The sequence below is a fragment of the Vigna angularis genome, chromosome 2 (genome assembly GCF_016808095.1).
Source record: "Vigna angularis cultivar LongXiaoDou No.4 chromosome 2, ASM1680809v1, whole genome shotgun sequence".
NCBI classification, from domain to species: Eukaryota; Viridiplantae; Streptophyta; class Magnoliopsida; order Fabales; family Fabaceae; genus Vigna; species Vigna angularis.
In genome coordinates, this window is record NC_068971.1 from 44,652,108 (window position 1) to 44,675,234 (window position 23,127).

Sequence of the window (23,127 nt, forward strand, 5' to 3'; positions counted from 1 at the left end):
AAAAAATAAGATCAAATTTTTTATTAAAGACTAAAAACTAAAATATGAAAAAGAGTGGGAAATAAAAAGATAGTAAACTCTTTTTAACAAGCTGGAGCAAAATTTTTTTTCTACTATTTATGGTCATTGCCTATGTTTTTGTTTTCTCTCTCTTCTTAGTAGTTTCCCCACTGGTCTAATTGATAACTAATTTTTTTATCTATACAAGATAGACGTTTAAGCGAATCCAGCTGGATTGAACCAGCCTCCAAACTCAAAAAATTAAAATAAACACCTAGGAGTATTTATAAATTGTTTGTCGATAACTCTTTACATTAACAAGAAACTCAAATTCTTTGTGTAATGTACGAGTCATGTTCTTAAGGCTCCAATCTTGTTTGTTAGCTGAGAACCTTTTATGATATGTTAATAACTAAAATTTTTTAACCATTTTTTTATAATGAATATATGTCAAAAATGTATTGGTCCATTCAAATACTTTTTAAAAAAATTTCAAATACACCAATCAAAAGGTGTCGTGTTGTCATGCAGAGTTGTTGAAGAAAAGCTTCTAATTAGTAGATGAACACTAAAGACGTGTTGACTTGCAATTCTTGCAAGTCTTCGCCATCGGAAGCTGTGCCACCACAGAAAATAGCCATGAGATGCTTTTTAAAACAAGTGTCTAAGAGATTATAAACAAGTGAATTTCAGCTTTTGCATTCGACCAATTCAAATCCAAATGGCATCCCAAGAATCTCAGTTTCACTTCGTTCTGTTTCCTCTCATGTCCCCCGGCCACTTGCTCCCAATGACAGACCTAGCAACAATATTGGCACAGAATAACGTGATTGTTACTGTAGTCACCACCGTACATAACGCTTCTCGTTTATCAGAAACCTTTTCCCGTGCTTCCGACTCAGGCCTCAACCTCCGACTGGTTCCACTCGAATTTCCATCCCACGATGCTGGATTTCCAGAAGGGTGTGAGAATTTTGACATGCTGCCTTCTATGGGCATGGGTTTGAATTTCTTCCTTGCCGCAAACACCATGCTACACGAACCGGCTGAGAAAGTGTTTGAACAGTTGACACCGAAACCAAACTGCATAATCTCTGACGTGGGTTTAACATACACAGCCGACATCGCCACCAAATTCAACGTCCCCAGAATATCTTTCTACGGCGTTAGTGGTTTCTGTCTCTGGTGGCAGCAAAAGTTGGTCACTTCTAAAGTTTTTGATACCATAGCCACAGATTCAGAGTACTTTTCCATACCTGACATCCCTGACAAAGTTGAGATCACAAAAGCACAGACTGCAAGACCTATGCACGAAAACTGGAGCGAGTTTGTTGAAAAAATGGCCGCAGCTGAAGCGGTTACTTATGGGGTGGTCGTGAATTCTTTTGAGGAGTTGGAACAAGCATATGCAGGGGATTTCAAGAAGGCCAGAAACAATAAAGTGTGGTTTGTTGGGCCCGTTTCACTTAGAAACAGGAATGACTTGGATAAGGCTCAGAGAGGGAACAGCAACAACACATCAAGTGATGCTCATAGTTGCATGAAGTGGCTTGACTTGCAAAAACCAAATTCAGTCATTTACGTGTGCCTTGGTAGCATATGCAATTTAACTCCGTTGCAGTTGATAGAGCTTGGTATGGCCTTAGAAGCATCCAAAATACCGTTCATTTGGGTCATCAGGGAAAGGAATCAAACAGAAGAGTTGATGAAGTGGATTAAGGAATCAGGGTTTGAGGAAAGGACCAAGGGGGTAGGTCTAATGCTACTGGGTTGGTCTCCTCAGGTACTAATACTATCACACCCTGCAATTGGAGGGTTCATGACACACTGCGGTTGGAACTCAACCCTAGAAGCAATATCCGCTGGCGTGCCAATGCTTACGTGGCCACTGTTTGGGGACCAATTCTTCAATGAGAGGTTTGTTGTGAACATTATAAGAATTGGTGTACGCGTTGGGGTGGAAACTCCGGTGCTCTGGGGTGATGAAGAGAAAACTGAGGTATTGGTGAAGAAGGAAGATGTAGTGAGGGCTATAGAGAAGTTAATGGATGAGGGAAGTGAAAGGGAAGAGAGAAGAAAAAGGGCCACAGGGCTTGCAGAGATGGCTAAGACAGCTGTAGAAGGAGGCTCCTCTCACTTCAATGTGACCCAGCTAATCCAAGACATCATGCAACAGTCCCACAAAAACTAATCTTCTGTTACCAAAAGCATATAAGGTATATTATTTCCACAGATTTCCTAATTCTGCTTAGCAAATTAGTAAAATACATTAGTAATTTTGTAATCTTGATTGTGTTTAAGACTGCCAAATAAATTATGCCCGCCCAATATTTTATCTGATGATTTTAGTCCACTAACACTCAACCAGAATGAGTAATACGATCTTAAGCCTGTGGACTAGGTCATTATCACACAAAAATAAGTCCACAGAAAATATTTTTAATTAAATTAAATTACTATAGTTCTTAAAATTGAATTTTTTTTATCATAATATAGATTTTGATATTAGGCGAATGCCATAAAAGAATAGAAATTATTGTCATTTTAGTCTCCTACTAGTTACTATATCTCTCAATAGCACTAGCAGCAAATAATAATATGTCAAACAAATTTCAATTATTAATTTGACTCCTTTTAAGTATAAAGATTTTATTATAATTTCGTGGATAAGTTATCTACAGATTAATACCGGATTAATATGTGGGTAATTTCATGGGGAACCTAGAAAATTCATCCAATAAAATGTCATGTGATTGATTCTAGCCAAGTAAAAATATACCTAAATATAATATTCAAATAGTGTTATACCTATTCAATACAGCTGTATATAATATGCAGCAAATTCAACTCAAATTATCCATAACTTGTCCATTGCTATTATGTCTTTTATAGTTAAGTATTGTTTGATGCTAACGTTGCTAATGTTACGAGCAATTTAAGTGCAAGTTTGATCAACCAACCCCATAAATCCTCGCTGAGTATTGTTTTCGGCAATCTCTTTTCAAGCTCCACCTTGACAATATTGTGTTGTTTTATTTACGCAGAGGAAATCGTACAATTAGCTCAGACTTGGAGTTCTCCAATCCCTTCGTAGAACAATTGCAGAGCTTCACTAGTAAAGCCATAAGCAGAAAGTCAGAAATCCATAGAGAGGATATTGCTATCTGTAAAGACTACTCTGTTCCATACAAGGTGTTATATCTTGTTTTAACTTACAGCTATTTTGAAATATATTGTGTTAGAAGGAGATAAAATACGAAGAGGACATTATAAAGCATTGTGTTTAACCGTTTGGTTCCACACTTGTCTTCAAATAGTTCTATTTCTACTAATTATATTAGATTTTGAGTAATATAGAGAATAAACAATCTGATCAGATAGCAAAATTTCCCGCACCTCTTGATGGACAATAGGATCTTTCACTATCCCTCCTTTTCTTACCTGAACAGAATATGATATTCAAAGGTTAGAGATAGTACTTTTCTCTTCTTTATTTACAAGGGGAAACAATGATGATTATTTAATACAAAACTATAATGAGTATAATCCCACTTGCACAAAACACGATAAATATACAATTGTTATTTTCATCGGAGACATTGGGATAAAAATTGTCTTTTCACGCATTAAATTGACTGACAAAATCTATGCAGCAAAGTTAACATTTAAAAATCGCATTGGTGACATGTTTTGAAATTAGAAAAGTGTGTATCTTAGCGATTTATTTGAAAATAAATCATTGGATATCCCTAACAAAATCCATGAGCTGAGAGCAAAAGAGGCCATCCCTTGACAATCTTTGGAGAAACATATTCACTTTAGATGTCTAACCTTCCTCTACAACCAAAGATTACGTAGTATTATTACAGATAAACTCCCTACTACTACCCAATTCCCTCAGATTTAGCTTATGAAACTGATCTAGTCCAAGGGGCACATCGGGTTCACCAAATATATGTACGCAATGTCTCAATAAACCAAGATGAAAGAAAGGAAAATGCCAGAGAAGAAAATGTAAAGGTGCATTTGTAATATTTCACCTAGTTTACCTAAACTTCTTCCATATCATATTAATCATGTAGAGCATATTTAAATGCACATTATTATTGCCGACAATATCAAAACAAACAACAAAATTATATAATAGGAGTTTGTATTCCTCACTTGAAATCTACGAGCTTCAAATTGTGGCTTAATCAAAGTCACTAATGCTGCATTTTCCTTCATGATATTGACCACAGCAGGCATGAACTATTAAAAGAATAAAAGAAATAAAAAAGATGCAGTGAATCAAGAAGGCTAATCATACCAGTAATTCTCAGTTCAGCGAAAATAATCTCCAATGTCTCCTCTTACTCTTCTGTGGTTGCTTACAAAGATGACCGAGCACTTAATAATCAATAGACATAGGAGACAAGATCGTGATCATAAACTTTTCTGATAATCTGAAATATTTTACTTGTGATAGGAGTGTAGGACTATGTTTGACAATATTTCAGAACTTACCCAGAGAATAGAGATGAATGAGAGGTCTAAAATCACCAAATCAAGATTTTGGGAGTCTAGGCACAAATATATAGCAACATTTCTTTCTCTTACCCTTAAAAGATGAATAGAAGTGTATATTTATTAATAAAACAATTCATATTTTATATCATTGAGCAGCTGAATATACATTAAGTTTTATTTACAGATAAAAGATATTGCTTGTCATAAAAAGCACCGAGGAGGAAATTTATGGCTAAAAGAATTAGGAATTATGCCTGCACCAGCTGTAGTCGACCCCAAAAATAAATGACCCGGGCACTTTATGAATTCATTATTAACAATTGGAGTTCATACCTTGAGACAGTAATATATGCGTACATATACAGACAAAGAAAAGATTGCAGCAGTCATTCTCTAATACCTCTGGAATGTAAGCTATTTTACATAACGGAATGATACCAGAGTACGATCCAGTGTGCCTAATCCTAGACCATAAGGCATAACGATCAACCCCAAAAGAAGTAGCGGTGTAGTTGAAGGCCATTATACCAAGAGAGCAGATACAGACAAAATGGGTGCTCAAAACTTAAGATATATTCATCATTAGAATCGAAAGTCGTAGGTTTGGCCAGACAATCATTATTAATCCAAGGCATAACTAATAAAAATAAGTCCAAAAAAAAAGTGTAACAAAATAAAAGTACTGTGCTATGCAAGTTAAGCCTCTAAGGAATAACTGCATAACTAAACAGTCAACACAAACAATGAATATAAGAAACCTTAGACACAAAACTAAAGAAATATTAAGGAAAAACCACATAGTTGGGTTTGCATTTAACAAAAGGAAAAAAAAATATTAATATAGCTTCACTAGCAGCATCAATATAATTAGATTTAAAGTTCATTTCTCAACATAGTATCAGAGTTTGGTTAGAGTCTATCCTAACAAAATTTGTTATTTGTTTGACATATTTAGAGTCTATCCTAGCAAAATTTATTATTTGTTAGACATATTGTTTCACCCACTTCTGGACCATCCATTAATGTCTAATTCCACGCTCGATATGCATATACCTTAACATGAGAGAAGATATGTTGGAAGTCTCACCGACTAGTAATAAGACCAATTTATAATATATAAATGAATACAAACTTCACCTTATAAACCGATTTTGTGGAGTTGAATTAAACTTAGAGTCTATTTCTTAACATAACCAAAAGAAACTTGAATTATCTAACAAGTTACTTGTCCATAACCTATGCCAACTCCATAAACATGTGATGCACCATAATGAAGTAAGCAGCCAGTAAATCCTCCAGTTGACAGCTCAGAATCAAGAGCTACTTTACCAGTAGTATCACCACCAAGTTGTTTCCAACTTCTGTCCAGTTCTGTGTTGATGTAAAAAAGCCAAACGACAATACAGTTCCACCAAAGTTGCAGCTGAGACATTATTTCAAGTAAATAGAACTGTCACCTACATACATATTTGGTAATTTTGGCTATTATCTCCACAACAGTTTTTTCAGGCAGAGGGCTACCGGCTTTATTTATAAACTTCCCGTCAAAATATACTTTGCCTGCATGCCATATGATACCAGTATATAATAATATATTCTATTGTCTTACAATGAAAAACATAAAAAGAGTCTACAACGACAAACTAATATTGGTTACATTCATTTGAGTGTAATGCGTAAATGTAGATAGCACGAAAAGAAAGAAAAAAGGAAGGCTCCGAAGAATATTTGTCGCATTGCAGTACCCTTTTATCGAGTTGCATTATATTTGATCTGGAGTTTTAAAAAGGTTCAAACGAGATTCTACTCTAATATGAAAGATTTCACCAAGCAGAAGTTCAATCAAAACTATTCTTTTAGGGTGAGAATATATTATTCGAACTGGCTACGTATTAGCTCAAACACAATTGAAAACAAAATAGAAAAAATAAAATATAAAAATAAAAACAAAAAAGTCCTTCATTTGCTGAAATCATTGGTACACAAAGCACAGGTCAGCCTATCACCTGAGTAGCCAGTACCATTCAAGGTAACTAAATTAACAATTGTCACTCAAGAAACCTAATGTATTAAGGTTGTGGATTGTAAGTGATGTCCTAGTTGTTATATGGGCTCGTGCACGACTAAATGATGCCGAATCTCTCCGATGTCTTTCCTCAAAACCTCACAATGGCATCAGAATCAGAATCGGTGGTTCTCCCAATAATGACTCAGATAAATATGTTATAAAGCCGGTAAAGAATTTAGAAAAAATTAAGGTGAGTTGGATTTACCACATTGGTAAGAAATAAGATGACATGAGAACGACTAATGAGCTTTGGTTTTTAAACTGAGACTGATGTACTAATCTATTGTATGGTGAATATGATTGGTATCTTCCCTTGAAAAACCTCACAAACCAGAAACAGAAAATAGCCCGAATCAAACTAATCAGAGCAATTGTCAGAGTTGCCCACATAACATGATTCACAATAAAAAACATATAAGGAAAAAACTAAGAAAACAGAGAAAGGAGTAGTCTCAACGAACACTAGCAGAATGCAACGCATAAAGAAAGTGATGATATAAGTGCAAAGCTGAGAGTGAGATCAAAAAACACACTAACCGTCATTCACCATTGATGGCCAAATGCAGGTGTCGATGATGACAACCACCATCATGATCGGCCCCAACACGGCCACGAGGTATCCACAGTGAGACGGGTGTGCAGTGCCAGAGCAACCATATTGAAGGGTTTGAAGGGCAGAACTCGAAGAGGGTTTGGAGGGATTATATTATATGTCTGGAATATCTTATATGATTTTATTTTTTATTTTTGTGGGTAAATAATTTCGAATAATTGTTATTTTTTAAATTAAAGTACGAAATGAATTTGATTTGTCAAATATTTTGAAATGAAGTTTGTAAATGTTTTCCTAGTTTACACAGTTGTAGTGCTTTACATTATTATATTTAATCGCAAATATATTTTCTAAAACATAATTTGTAACGAATCGAATTACTGGTTTTAAATATATAAAATGATTATTTTAAAAATTAGACTTAAAGAGAGTGCTATTCTATTTACAATCTGAAAAAAAAAACTAATTAGTTGAAGAGAAAGTGGTATTAAAAGGACCGAAATTGCATGGAGTCTTTGTATTTCGATTTGTGGGATAGTAAGAAAATTGAAGTGTAATTATTGTCAAAAAGTATTAATAAGAAGAATTTATCAATTAAAACATAGTGATTTCAAAAGATGTTGAAGCATGGATAAGAATTATTGGAGATGTTAAAAAACTAACGTTGGATGTTGTTATTTGTTGTAACAAAATCTAATGTTCAAAAAATTTGAAAGGGGAGTAGCATTGGTATTTCAAAGGGTGTTGGAAAAAGATTAAAACAGAAATAAGAGAGTTATATTTAATGTATTTTCAACAAAAAGAAGTGAGTTGTTAAAAGAAATATTAATTTCATTTTCAAGAAAAGTAGAAGGGAGTTGTTGAATTTCTCCCAGGTGTACAATTAATGTTAATAATTTTAAAAGGAAATAAGAGTATTATATCCTTGTGACGATATAATATTAAGAATTACATTAATTTTATACTATTAATCCATTGGTTTTTATTTTATTTTTCTCAAATAAATCTTTTAGTTATTTTTTATTTCAATTGAGTTTTTAATTGTGAAAAATCTATGTAATTGAATCTCTATTGTTAAATTAGACGTTAAATATAAGCTAGCGAGATACAATAATATGATTTAATTAAAATACATGACAAACTTAGGATGTAGTGATCATATCACACTCATATGAGTCAATCAATATCACACTCATATGAGTCAATCAATATCACACTCATTTGAGTCAATCAAAAATGGTCACATTATCATCTTCATCTCCATCTTCTCAGTGTATGTATAATAATGTCATATGAAAATTTTTAATTTAGTTTATGTAATTGTTATTTTAATTTAATTGAGTACTAATTTAAAAAAAAACAATTTTATCTCACTCGAAACCAAATTTAAATTTTATATAAATATTATACTAGTAATTTTTTATTAAAATTAATATTTTTATTAAATATTTAAAACAAAATTAAGTTTATTTAAATGTATATATTACATTAAACTTTATTTAAATTTTATTTTAAAATTTTAAATGTATTTGTATTGATGTTTAATTATATAAAACTTTAATATTATTTTTTTATTTCAATTCATATTTAAAATAATTGTGTATAAATTTATAAATCTATACAAAATCTAAATTTATAAATCTATATAACCTTAAGATTCTTTTTCTATTAACAAAGGAACGCTTATACTTTTCATTTTATTTCTGTTTATATTTATACTTATATTAAAGTTATATATATATATATATATTATATTTTAACATCCCAATTATATAGTATTAAATTATAAAAGAGTTATACACATTTTATATAATAGAACAATTAACATAATTAGGAGATCAAGTTTCACTATATTTATATAAAACATAAAAGTCCATTTTATATGTATACAAAACAATTGACACACCAATATGTACATAGAACTAGTATAGAAAAAACTATACATTTGTTGTCCTTCTACTAAAGTATGATCCACGGACACTTTAATACCATCTATTTTCACCAATCAAGTGACAAAAACAAACATAAGCCAACAAGAAAAACAACAAGGGTAAGCTAGTATCAAATAAATTTAACATAATATTCACAATTAATTATATTACATTCATTAAGAATATATTGGAATAATATCACACTTCAATCAAATTATAATCATAGACTCATACCATCCTGATACATGTGTTATTGTAGAACTATGACGATTTGTGCACTTATAGTGATGAAACAGCTGGACAACCTCAAACTACCATACAAAGTTAGTCCGTTATCACTCACCTAAAGTCAAAAAAAACCTCTAGACTAGGATCTTCTACTACTCTCACCACATGTTTCATATCCCTCTCTATTTGAGAATATATGACCATTAGAATGTCAAGATAAACCCCAAGTAAGAGCTCACAATAACACATACACTACTTGAAACATCCATAAGAATTTCACCATAAAAATTCATATTCAACCATACCTTAATACAAACATTCATTTATATAATACACATCAAACAATACATTGAATACAACCCTACATATATCAAAGTATAAGAAACAATCCATCATAGTATCATACACAACTTAAAATAGCAAAACATAAAACTCAAAAGATTGGCGCTTGGGCGCCCAGGAGCTGGTGATCAACGCTCAAGCCTCTGGTTTCTAATGCTCAACGTCCAAAAAAAGGAACCCAACGCTAGAGCCCCTAAAATCAAGCGCTCAAGGGGTGCCCAATTTACTTCCAAATCAATCCCAAAGAACTTATAAAACAGTCACACAATATCACAACATCAGCAACACATCATAACTCATCAAAATTTACATTTACTCAATTCAACTCATCTAAGCTATCATACAATCATATTTCATCACCAATTACTCAAGAATCAAATTAACTAAATTTTCATACCACGTAAGCACATATACAACAAAATAACATTTTCTATTACATATATAAGTAATAAATTAGTTTCTTTTACCTTAAAGAGAACTATCACCAATTAACACCGGTCTCAAACCTTGCTTATAACAAAAGAAATTCTAAAAATGCCAACAAATCACATAAAAGATATTACAGTAAGTCTTTAGGACCTCTCTAATCAACAAGAAACCAAGAGAAGAGATCAAAACACATATGCAATGGAATATTACAATGCATGATCTCAACCTAAAACGAAAAAGTAAAAAAAGACCAAAACTTACTTCCTTAATACTAAAAATTGATCAGGTACAAATATAGACCGCACTATTATGGTCATTTAGACACCTCCTGGTTGTCAAAAAAGATGACCTAAGAGTTAGAAAAGTTAAAAAATTAGTAGAGAACTTAAAAAAAAAAGTTTTAGAAAAAAGACAAGTGCTTTAGACAGTGAGACGAGTTCAAAAAATTTTATTAATATTATCAAATTAATTTAATTTTATAATACTCAGTTTTATTATTTTAAAATATCTATCAACTCTTATATTCTACTATATATATATTAATATGATATTTTATTTATAATTAATTAGAAATCTATAAAATATTGAAATATAAATTTAAATAAAAACACTAAAGTATGATGTAATAAAATATTAATATAAAATACATTTAAAATTTTTAAAAATAAAGTTTAATATAAAATATAAATTTAAATAAATTTAATCTTATTAAAAATATCAATTTTAATAAAAATATTAATATATTCTTAAAAATACCAATATGATAGAAATTAAATTTAGTCTTAAAAAATATAAAATTATTTAATTTAAAAAATATACACGTTTAAATTGAGAATTTTACATGACATTTGATATCTGACGTTACCCTAGTCACATCGTATTACCTTTACTATGTGATGAGACCTTCACTTAACACAATAGTTTTTTTTTTAATTAAGAATTACAAAATAAATAAAAAATCACTGACAGATGACTTAACGCTTTTAATACAATACTTACGAAAAACACCAAATTACATTACATTTTAAACATTTCAATTTTTTTGTAGACTTGATGTACATTAGTACATAAATACTGAATCGACATAAAGATACCTACGGTTATATTTTAAAATTTAATATATAAATAAATGTTGGTACAGCTAATATTCATTTAGGCTTTATTTTTTTGGTAGATTTGGGGGAGATGATTTGAATGGATTTGAGTAGATTTGAGGGTAATTTTTTAGTTGTTTTTTTTGAGTGAATTTGTGGATAATTGAGAGTGGATTTGGAAGTAAAGTTTGTAAGAATTAGTGTAGGATTTGATTGATCTGATAGATTTTAAAAATTAATTTAATTTGTAAAAATTAAAGATTACTAAAATACCCCTAGTTATAAAAGTAATATAAAATGTTATTTATAAATGTTATATTTAATTGTAAAAATGTCTATAAAGAAAAAAAAATTATGAATAATTTATAAAATTAATGTTTAAAAATTATAAAAATTAAATAATCAACTTATTTTTAATAAATTAGAAAATATAATATACCTAATTTTATTAAGATGTACATCTTTTTAAATTATAATATTAAAATAATTATACAAAAAATTGAAAAATATATAGCCCTGTAACCGGTTACGCGTTTGCGTAACCGGTTACGGTGTCCCAGCAAAAACTTCATTCTTCTGTAACTGGTTACACTCTGCTGTAACCGATTACGCCACCCCCGTCGTTGCTTAAATTGGAGGGCACATACGACTTTTCCGCGACAATTTACTCAAATCTCATCACAACCGTGGGTGACTGAACAGTGCAACCATCCCGCATTTCACCACAAATCCATCCGCGCATTTCAGTTCAACCGAACGCATAACGAGCTTAATTCCTCGCTCGCAAAACTGTGTAAATAGTTAAATCGCTTCAAACGAACACAGCGTTAATGTTTGTTGTGCGTGGTTGGTAGATTAATATTAAAATAAAATGTACAATAAACTTTTATGTTTCATCATCAGCGGTGGAATCGTATAGAGGTTGAGGCGGCCTTCCTCCACCAAATTATTTTTAGCATATATCTAAATTAATATATAAATAATAAAAATTTATTTTAATTTTAGTATATTTTATATTTAGCATTTTTAAATTTGTATAGATTTATTTATGTCACTATTCATCATATATATATATATATATATAATTTATTGATTTTTTTACGGTAAGAGTGTCGAAATAGAAACCGATGATTAATATGTCTGTCTGCCAAAACATAGTAGGTTGGATAAGAATTTTCAACCACCAATCCATCGAACTTCTAACTTGTTAAATTAGCGTACCAAACACGAATTAAATCGTTTCTGACCCATTTTATTTTTTATTTTTAATTAAAAAATAATTTTTTTATATTATACTTTTGTAAAAATGTAAATATACAATAGTATTAGAATTTAAATATTAATATATAAAAATTAAGTTTCAATTTTTATTAATTTTAATAAAAGAATTCAACAAATTAAAAATATTAATTAATCAATTAAAAATTTAAAAATTATTTATATGATTAAATGTTTTTTAAATATTTATTGGTAAGTATATATACAAACAAATTTTAAAAAAGTTTAAAAAAAATGTGCAACCTCAAACGCTAGCCTGTCGACCTATGACAGAATGTTGTAATTTCTAACCTGATTTTTGATAGCGGACTAACCCGACCCAAATCATTTTTAACAAATTAAGATCGAACCAAAACATTGTAGCTGGCCTGTTTTTCCATCTTGTCACCTCTACTTAATAGATCAAGTTTGCCAACTTTTATAAAATTCGTTCTCACCGAACAGTGCTTTATTAAATAAATTCAATTTAATATATAGACCTCTCTAAATACAAAGTCAATGTTTCCTATAAACTTTTCATCTATCTAAAATTTGTGCGCATAATTGTTAAATTAAAAAAAATCGACCTCATATTCTTAATAATATTAATGATGGCCAACATAAGCTTCAGATAAAATAATTAATTATAAAGTTAATTTAATAACATTGTTGTTAAAGAGTGGGTTATGAAGCGAGCTTTAAACCTAATTCACAAAACAGGCTTGTAAGACGAGATTTGCACTCACTTATATATTATAAATTGATCATATCTCTAGTCGATGTGAAACTTGATATCAAAATCAAACCTCACCTTATGAGCCGGTTTTGTGGTGTTGAGTTGGACTTAAAGTCCACTTCTTAATATAGTATCAGAATCATGGTTGAAACTTATCCTAGCGAGATCCATGTGGACATTCTGTTCCACTCGTTGTCGGGTCACTATCAAACAACCCATTAATTCTACTCTCACGCTCGATATGTATATACCTCAACGTGAAGGGAGTGTGTTGGAAATTTCAAATCGACTAAAAATAAAATCAATTTATAATATATAAGTGTGTATAAACCTCACCCAAACCAGTTTTATGGAATTGAGTTAAACTTAAGTTATTTCTTAACAATTCTCTGACTATTTTATCTATTTACTAACCTTTGTTTTTATGTGTAACCAAAATATATTCTGTAAGGTCTCTGGAGTGAGTAATTTGGTATGAAACTTCTTCATTTAATGACATTGGCAAACATACTTGATTCACGAAAACTCAAATATACATTTGGTAAGAAACTTACCTATAGTTCTTTTCTGTTGATTTATGGTTTCAATACCCACATATTTAGGCAGTTACTTGCAAGGACGAAAGAACCTTCTTTTCAAACTGTGCTTAGAAAATTTCAGTATCTAATATATGAGGGTGCGGTTCTATAATTTTTCTGGGCATTATACTTTTCGGAGCTTTTATTAATCATCACAAATGCACCTCTCCAATACTATTGAAGTCAAACATTATAGTTTCTTTCTATGGACAACTATTCTTAACGTAGACCAAATAGAATGATGACATCTGTATCCTATATGACCAATAAATGCTTGATACAACACTTTGTATATATTTTTTAGAGCAAATATTTAATTAATATACAGAATACAAACTTGCTTTGTTATAAGCTTATAAAATCTTTTATATAGTAAAAAATGTAAATTACGTTAAAGATAACCAAATACATGTAAAAGATACATTTATAACTCTTATATTTCCTATTACCAAACTATTAGTTTTCTTTACAGTTAACTTACGTTAATTTGATATGAATTAGTGAACAATAAAAAAATTTATACAAAAACTTATACATTATCTTTAATTTAATATTTTAAAGTCATAAATTTATGACTCTTTCTGTTTAAGTCATGTTTATTTTTATCCAACAACAAACATTCTATTCATATTTAAATTTTTAACTTAAAACTATATTAAATTTTAACATAAACATGCATTAAATTCTTTTAGTCTACAATTCCCTTCAAACATTCCACATGTTTCATTCATCATATTTATGTTTTCAATGTAGGAAGGGACAACACACACATAAATCTCAATACTGGTAAGATATTGTCTACTTTTGGTCAAGTATTCATGGATTTACTTTTGATACCACTCCAAAAGGTCTCTTACCAATTGAGTTATCTTATGTGTATATAAGTTCATATCTATTTCTTATTTCATCTTATGTGAAACTTTATTTGTACCTAACATTGAAAAAAACAATTTCTTCTTTTTATATTGAAAAAGTCATATTCACATCTAAATTTAACAAACTCATGTACATCATCAATAGAAGTCTCCAAATTTAAATACTACATGTTTGGACGAAAACAAATAGATAAACAAACACTCACATGCCTTCTTAAATTTATCTCTAAATATTGTTAAAATAAATCTTCTTGTATTTATGTATTTTGGTGAGAATTGATATTTTATAGGATTCAAATAAAATGTCATTTGAGAAGAAATATTCCAACAGCAAACAAAAAGGGAAACATATCAACTTATTCATATAATTGCTATAGTACCATATGAACATAATTGAATAGATTTATATATTTACAGCTTTTCATATCAATTTACCCATAATTCTTTGTTGAAAGAATCCTTTCCCACGGAACAAATTGCGGTTGGTTTCGAACAAATTGCGTATTTGAGTGATTCAACTTTTGACCTAGTCAACGATGAACCCACTGTTTCTGTCAGTCGTACTGCGTACTTTGAGTGATTCAACTCATCAATCGTTATGTACGTAATTGATTTTATGGATATGTTTATCTTTTTAAAGCAACCTTTTGTAACAGTTATAATAATAAAAAAAATACTTTTAATGTATAGTTAAAAGAATAATTTCATAACATATATTATAATAAGATAAATAAAAGTTATAAGTTGCTTTATGGGTGCCAAAGTTTTATATTTAAACAAACCATTTGTTGTCGTTTATTAAAATATAAAATTAATATATGAATTAGTCGTACACTTCATCGCCTTAACAAGTGCTCAAATTACGTCACATGGGTATCTGAATATATCAAATGCTTCAACAACCAAAGAAATTCGTATTCTAAAAACAACTGAAAGTAATAAAATGCAAACTTAGTGTCAATTGATCAAACGCATATATGAATATAATTACATCTCTTGATCACCAGGAAAATCTTAGTAGCAATTAATTAAGCTTATTTCATTAAAAACTAAACCTAGTCATAACATATAACAATTATGTATATTAAATTTGGATAGAGTTAAAGGCACAAAAAACTAATTTGCAGGAAAATTGACAAATAAATGATTTGAGATTATTTCTTCATTAGTTTATTTTGATGTTTTTTTTTTAATTTACTTTGAAGCTAATATTTTATCATCATAAAATAAAAAGAAAGCTCTCGAAGGTTTGAAATCATGGTCATCGGTTTAAATAGAAACATCGTACTGTGACTCATGGCCAACAATATATATTGGCCTTCTGAATTTTTTCAATAGCATGTACAAAACAAGTTTTATTAGATAATTTAAGTTCATTTCGTAATGGCTTTGCCACTGAAGCAGCCTCATTTTGTGTTGGTTCCACTTCTGGCTCAAGGGCACATGATCCCCATGGTTGACATAGCAAGGATTTTGGCAGAGAGAGGTGTTATCATCACATTGATAAGTACCCCTAACAATGCCTCAAGAATGGGGCAAACCATTGTTAGAGCAGCAAAATCTGGCCTTCCAATTCAGCTCCTACAAGTTCCATTTCCATGCCAAAAAGTAGGACTTCCATTAGGCTGCGAAAACCTTGATGCTTTACCATCAAAAAACCTTCTCAGAAACTTCTATATTGGCCTTGACATGATGCAAGAACCTGTGGAGCAGTACCTTCAAAACCACCCTTCTCCTCCAAGTTGCATTATATCAGATAAATGCCTCTCTTGGACTTCTGTAACAGCCAAGAAGTTCAACATTCCAAGGCTTGTCTTTCATGGGATGTCGTGTTTTTCATTACTTAGCTCCTATAACATCAAGCTCTACAATTCTCATCTTTCTTGCTCTTCTGATTCAGAACCTTTTCTCATTCCGGGACTGCCCCAGAGGGTTGAGATAACCAAAGCTCAGCTCCCTGGAGCCTTTTTTTCTCTGCCTGATTTGGATGATTTTAGACACAAAATGTTGGAGGCCGAAATGTCTGCTTCTGGGGTTGTGGTAAACAGCTTTGAAGAATTGGAACATGGTTGTGTAAAGGAGTATGAGAAGGCCTTGAACAAGAGAGTTTGGTGCATTGGTCCTGTGTCTTTATCCAACAAGGATAGTTTGGACAAGTTTGAGAGAGGAAACAAACCTTCAATTGAAGAGAAGCAATGCTTGGAATGGCTGAACTCAAAGGAGCCAAGATCAGTTATTTATGCATGCCTTGGCAGCTTGTGTAGGCTTGTTACGTCTCAATTGATAGAAATTGCTTTGGGTTTAGAAGCATCAAATCAACCATTTATATGGGTGGTAAAAACTGCGGGAGAAAATATTACAGAGGTAAATAATTGGTTAGAGAATGAAAATTTTGATGAAAGGGTAAGAGGAAGAGGAATTGTCATAAAGGGATGGGCTCCACAGACATTGATATTGTCTCACCCTTCGGTTGGTGCATTCTTGACCCACTGTGGCTGGAATTCAACCATAGAAGGCGTGTCATCTGGGTTGCCCATGATAACATGGCCTTTATTTGCTGAGCAATTCTTGAATGAAAAATTTATTGTGCAAGTCTTGAAAATTGGAGTTAGAATTGGTGTGGAGGTTCCGGTGAGATGGGGTGATGAAGAGAAAGTTGGTGCAATGGTGAAGAAAACTAGAATCACTGAGGCTATAGAGATGTGCATGGCGGGTGGAGAAGAGGGGGAAAACAGGAGGAATAGAGCAATAGAGCTTGGAAAGATGGCAAGAAATGCCATGGTGGAGGAAGGTTCTTCTCACTTCAACGTTTCATGCTTAATTCAAGACATTGTCAACATTAATTAGTGTTAATTAATTAATATGTGAAACATCTGGGTCAAGGTCTTCGTTGTCTACCCGGTAACTAACATGGGATATACGTTTGTTTATCCTTCTGTCATTTTCTCTTCATGACTTATAATAAAATAAATTTAATTAAAATTTTAGAATTCGTTATTATTAACGGCCAGTTATTTTGTTTAATTTTCTTATTTAATTATCTTCACATAAAATGTAAGATTTTATAAGTAATATAAAATAATATTATAGTTATGAAGTTCTTTATTACATTTAAAATAAGGGGTTTAAAAAAAACAAAATATATATATATATATATATATATATATATATATATATATATATATATATATATATATATATATATATATATATATTATTGGATTAGACATGATAGATCGGAGATGACTATGTGCTGAGTTGAATGAATTAAATGGTTGGGGTAAGAAAAAATATTTTACTGTTTAATTAGAATAACAGTTGAGCAGAATTATAATATAATCAATGTGATAACTACTGTTAATGAATGATTAAAATTGATATTAATAATTATTAAAAGATAAATTAATTCGTCATATTTTTTAAATTCTATAAATGAGAAAGTTTAATTTCGAGATAACACATTTTTTATAATTAAATTATTTTACAAATCCAGACAAAATTCTGATTTAAGAGTGGGAGTATTTCTGAACGTCAACCCACACAAAACGACCCAGAACACGGAAGAAGCCAATGCTCGTCCAGACAGGAGTTTCGCGCGATTCATCCTGATCCCTGTCGTCCCTATCCCACCTGTCGTCTCTATCCGGTAGAAACAAAATATATATATATATATATATATATAAACAGAATATTTTACACGGGTTGAGTACTTTTCTAATAGTTATTTCCCTTTCCAACTTGGTTTAATTTGAACTTTTTGAAGTGACGTACGTCAAATTTACTCATCAATTATGAACAGCTGGATCACCAAAAGAACAAAAAAATGAAACTTTGGTTTGTTCCCAAATCCTAATGATGTCTTAGTGGAGCTTTATTGTTTGGCATTAGATATACGAAGGATTAACATAACTATGACGATAATTAAGAAGCCAATCATTTCCATCAATGTAGGAAATGTCCATGTAAGAGTTTGCTTCGTAATCCCTGAGTTGCTTGGCATAAGAGACTCTGGATGCATAATTTGCTCCAGCTCCATGGCAACTGTACTCCCCAAAGAAGACGCTCCTGTGTGAGTGAAAATGAGACAGTGAATTAATCATGGCTGAAAGCGAAGAGATAAAAGGTATAATTAAGAAGACATGCACAGATACCGGTCTCTAGAGGGATCTCTCCAATCATTCCATCCTTCAGGTGCTACGACATCAGACATGTATGTTGTCGAGAAGATGACAGTGGCATAGGGTCCCCAAGCTCTTCCAAGCCACACTCTTCCACTCCCAACGATGCTACAATTCACAAAGGAAAACCCACTTTCTTCATCCATCGATTGCCTCCCTTGAGCAGTGATCGACCCACTAATCTCATCCTTCTCTGCTTTTGCTACACAGTTTATGCTACAATCCTGCACGTCTCACTGTCACAACTAAATTCCTGTTTCAATTTTCACTTAATACATCTTTATAATATGATTACCACATTATATTATTATTTAGTAATAATGTAAAACATATGATGCTATTATAAAGTAATTGTTACGTAATGTTTTTAAATGTATATCATGTGAAAACAAAATAGTAAACCAAAACGATAAAAAAGCACTGAAAAAATGAAACTAAAATAGTTATTTCTATAAAGAATAAAAATTCATTTGATAGTATGACACCTTTTTCTCACAAAATTATATAAATATATCCCGAAGAAGGCAAACATGCTCCAATAACATTACCTAACGGATTCTTGTGGTTAGTTTTTGAATAGGAGAGAATCCAAAACCTTAAGCAATGTCATGTATTGGGTAATGAATTGCGATAGACAAGACATATATATATATATATATATACTTTAAAGGGAAGAAAGTTCTCTTTTCTCACCTCATAAAGTGATCTACCATTTCCAAATATGAAATCAATGGATCCTTGGATTAAGCATTCTTTGAAATAATGTCTTCCACCATCATCATTCAGTGTATCCTGTGCACCATAAAATCCACATCCATAGAAGGCTGCTTGATCACCGGTGACTCTCAGTGCCACTGCTTGTGCCCCCACCGCTCCTGGTGACGGTGGAGGAGCCGTGTTCTTTTCAGAGAATCAAATTGTAAAAATCTCAGAAATCACATGGCCATGATAATATCCCGGAAACAATAAATATTTAACATTCAAAAGGCTGTTTTACACTTACTGAGATGATACTATAGTTAATAGTTTTACCATTGTTACTATCCATATCCATGCAGAAACCCAACAGATATTGACCAAAGAAAGTAACATGAAATTTCATGCATGCTTAATTACCTTAAAGCTGATGTTGTAAGCAGTGAACTTAGAAGCAAAGATGGCAAAGGAGTAGCTGTAGGAAGTACCGCCAGTGGAATTGGCGGTGTCGTTCCATTCTATGATTGTATTCAGATATCCTTGACCTTGAATTATTAAGTTTGTTTTATTGGCTTGCACAGCTACCTTCTCCCTGTCATTTGTAACAACTTATCAAATATTTGAGGAATAAGGTTATCAGTCCACTTTTTCACTAATATTTCAGAATAATAAGATTGGTCTGATAGATTTAAAAAGAAATGTATAAAAGATAAAAGATTATGAGTTCAACTTCTACCCTAACAAAATATTAACATTTATCAATAAAAATAATAAAAAAAAACTTATCTCATATTTGAAGTGAGATAGAGTTACTAATTGAAGTTTATCAGTTCATGAATAAATTATACGATTTAAGTAATTAGTTATAAGTAATCGAATATATATATATATATATATTAAAGTAGAAATAAATTATATAATGTAAAACAATTTTATATATGCTGAGTTTTCAACTTCACTTCTAGATATATTGCATCTAAATGCTTGCAGTTTTGGTTTTTCAAGGATATTTTTGTTATTATGCTAAATATTTTTCTAAAAGGGGATTGAAGCATAAAAACAAAAATGCTATAATTATATATAGCCAGACACGTCTAGTCATGTTCTTCAGCTTTTAATGAAAGCACTAACGATAATCCATTATTCTTTCATTTTTATGTTCACTACATTATCCATAAGTAATCTTACACCACTTTTACTCTTTTTACTCTAGATTTATTCTTAGGCAAGATTTTTATAAATAATCCTTACTGTAATAATTTTTTATTTTGACACTAAAGAAAATGAATTATTGTAATTAAATTTTTTATTCCTTGAGAACCCTTATATACTAACTCAATGGATATTAATGGCTGATTCTTGCAAGAGTGGAACTTATAAAGGACAACATGCATAAAAGTTGATGGAGTTGCTGTTAGTGATACCAGAAAGAGTTTTCTCCACCTAATAATTTAACTTTTTGGGGGTAAGTTCATGACATGGAATACACAGCTTTACGACCAAGTCATTTGATCCTTCAGTGCCTCCATTTTTATCAAAATTAATTTTTTAACATAAAAAAACCTTTGAATTATTTACCCATCAGTCTGAGAAGACTCTTGCATGTAAGAGAGTTTCTCAGACGTAATTTAGAATCATTTTTTTTTTAATTTTTGGATTCATGAACTAGGTGTTTGGTTTAACAGATGAAAGAAACAGTAAAGTGAAGGTGGTGAGGCAGAAAGGATGAAGAAAAAGTGAGAGAGAGAACGACCTGTATGTACCAGAATCGATTATGATAAGGGTGGTATCAGAGCTAGATTCAGGAACAGCATCAACAGCTTTTTGAACGCTACTGAAGTTAGCACAGCCCTTTAAATCAACCGTGAAAACAAGACTCACGTTATAGTCTTGAATAAGCCTGGAATCCCACTTGGCCCCTTCACATTTTTCCTTATGATGATGATGGTGGTGATGGTGTCTCCTCCTAGCTATACTTGTTATCAGAGATACCAAGTCTTGAGCGCCACTAAATATACCAAGCTGGAAACTGAAACTATCGTGAGGACTAATGGCTGTGTAATCGATGGGGGAAGGTGAAGTGCAATAGAAAATAAAGGAGACAGAAAAGAGAAAAATGACAAAGGCAGAAAGCCAGAAGAAGTTTCTGTTGAATCCCATCATTAGCTTTATGAAATGGTTAGGTTATGTTTCTTATTGAGCTAAAAAAGGTTTTGGGGTTGAGGGGAGAGTGAAGAATGCTTCTATTATGTGCTGGTGATGCTTGATTGGAGTGGGAGGTAAGAAATGTTCGTATGGAGTTGTGTCATGTCTAGTTAGAGACTGCTTTTTAAAGCATTATGGATCTATGTAGAAAATTGATGGAAAAACAAAGATGCGCAGTATTAGAGATTGGAAGATGGACACGCCAAGTAATTGCACAAAGATTGAAAATGAACAAAAAAAATGAAGTCAAGGATAAAATAAATACATGTCCATTCATTACTGGGGTGGTATGAATGAGACTGAAGACCCTAACAAGTTTAATTGAGTAGAATAATGAGAATGAAGAGATAAGTTTAACTTACAATTTGTGGGATGAGTAAAATGATTTAGTTATCTAACTTATTTGGTTAAAGGGTTTGAATAACATAAGGAAGAAATTAATTATGTTTAATTCTTACCAACAATGTTTTTGTTCTAGATAATTTCTAAATTATATGTTATAATTTGTGAAGTTGGACTAGTTTATTCGGACTTTGAGAAAAATAATAAATGTGAAATAAAATCTAAAGTAGTGATTATACGGTTTTTCTTAAAATAGAAACTTTAGGATATTTTATAATTTCTGAGACAATTGCTGTTTGGAATTCGATAAAGTAAAAGAAAATATGAAAATATCAGAGCGAAAATCATAAGCTAGGTGAAAGGAATTAATCCTATTTTATATATATATATATATATATATATATATATATATATATATATATATTTTTTTTTTTCAGATTGTGATGTGATTATATGATATTTAGTTTTTTTTTTAATTCTAAAATGGAAAGAGATTAGTTCATGAATTTGATCCTCTTATTTTTAATAAGATGTGGGTTAGTTTCTCGTACTTCAAATGCTAATATTATTTATTTTATGTGGATTTTTTGTTTTAAAAAGAAATTTGATGACAAAGCTTGTTTTGCTTGTGATGTAGGTCTTAACAGGTTGGTGTAGATTGTGATGAATTTTTTAGCACAATAGTCAAACTTGCAACTATACAGACTGTTCTGAGCATTGCACTATCAAAATCTTGATCTATCCATAACTTGGATGTTAAAAATGTCTTCCCACATGCTAAACTCCATGAAGTTGTATACATGTATCAATCGATGAGTTTCTAAGATCTCATTCATCCCAATTATGTGTGCTTATTGAAGAAATCTCTCTATGGACTCAAACAAGCCATTCGTGTTTGGTACCACCAACGGTTTGTTGATTTTGTCTCAACTATTGGTTTTACACCTAGAAAATATGATCTTTCACTATTCATTTAACATAAAGGAGCTCACACGGCATATATTCTACTTTACGTTGATGACATCATTATCTCAACATCCTCTATTGTTCTTCATAATTCCATTATGTTACTACTTGCTTCTGAATTTGCTATGAAAGACTTGGGT

General features: G+C 31.1%; 3 protein-coding genes and 1 long non-coding RNA gene across 5 annotated transcripts; 2 read left to right on the forward strand and 2 right to left on the reverse strand.

Moving 5' to 3' along the window:
- The first annotated feature begins 572 nt into the window (after positions 1–572).
- Positions 573–3,314, forward strand: LOC108322445 (UDP-glycosyltransferase 73C6). The gene is made up of 2 exons (XM_017554546.2): positions 573–2,216; positions 3,045–3,314. Exon 1 carries the CDS (start codon positions 722–724, stop codon positions 2,189–2,191), a length of 1,470 nt encoding a protein of 489 aa, XP_017410035.1. The 5' UTR covers positions 573–721; the 3' UTR covers positions 2,192–2,216; positions 3,045–3,314.
- Positions 3,315–3,396: 82 nt separating this feature from the next.
- On the reverse strand, positions 3,397–7,252 carry LOC108322446 (uncharacterized). Of its 2 annotated transcripts, XR_001831608.2 has the most exons (4): positions 7,115–7,252; positions 4,310–6,069; positions 4,165–4,221; positions 3,397–3,441 (listed from the first exon to the last, which is right to left on the reverse strand). It is a non-coding gene; the product is annotated as an uncharacterized LOC108322446 (long non-coding RNA). The 2 variants fall into 2 exon arrangements; XR_008246850.1 differs by lacking the exon at positions 4,165–4,221.
- An 8,672-nt stretch (positions 7,253–15,924) lies between these two features.
- LOC108322376 (UDP-glycosyltransferase 73D1) lies at positions 15,925–17,546 on the forward strand. Its single transcript, XM_017554453.2, has one exon. It carries the CDS (start codon positions 15,984–15,986, stop codon positions 17,445–17,447), a length of 1,464 nt encoding a protein of 487 aa, XP_017409942.1. The 5' UTR covers positions 15,925–15,983; the 3' UTR covers positions 17,448–17,546.
- Positions 17,547–18,303: 757 nt separating this feature from the next.
- LOC108322375 (probable pectinesterase 15) lies at positions 18,304–21,697 on the reverse strand. Its single transcript, XM_017554452.2, has 5 exons — positions 21,228–21,697; positions 19,895–20,066; positions 19,472–19,678; positions 18,752–19,002; positions 18,304–18,665 (listed from the first exon to the last, which is right to left on the reverse strand). Exons 1-5 carry the CDS (start codon positions 21,635–21,637, stop codon positions 18,485–18,487), a joined length of 1,221 nt encoding a protein of 406 aa, XP_017409941.2. The 5' UTR covers positions 21,638–21,697; the 3' UTR covers positions 18,304–18,484.
- Between the last annotated feature and the right edge of the window lie 1,430 nt (positions 21,698–23,127).

Excerpts from the sequence above, each read along its gene's own strand:
- LOC108322445 (XM_017554546.2), top strand. The coding sequence starts at position 722 with ATGGCATCCCAAGAATCTCAGTTTCACTTCGTTCTGTTTCCTCTCATG.
- LOC108322376 (XM_017554453.2), top strand. The coding sequence starts at position 15,984 with ATGGCTTTGCCACTGAAGCAGCCTCATTTTGTGTTGGTTCCACTTCTG.
- LOC108322375 (XM_017554452.2), bottom strand. The coding sequence starts at position 21,637 with ATGATGGGATTCAACAGAAACTTCTTCTGGCTTTCTGCCTTTGTCATT. Across the intron at positions 20,067-21,227 it reads ATCGATTCTGGTACATACAG|GGAGAAGGTAGCTGTGCAAG; the intron begins GTCGTTCTCTCT and ends TACAAATGACAG. Across the intron at positions 19,003-19,471 it reads ATGGTAGATCACTTTATGAG|GATTGTAGCATAAACTGTGT; the intron begins GTGAGAAAAGAG and ends TGAGACGTGCAG.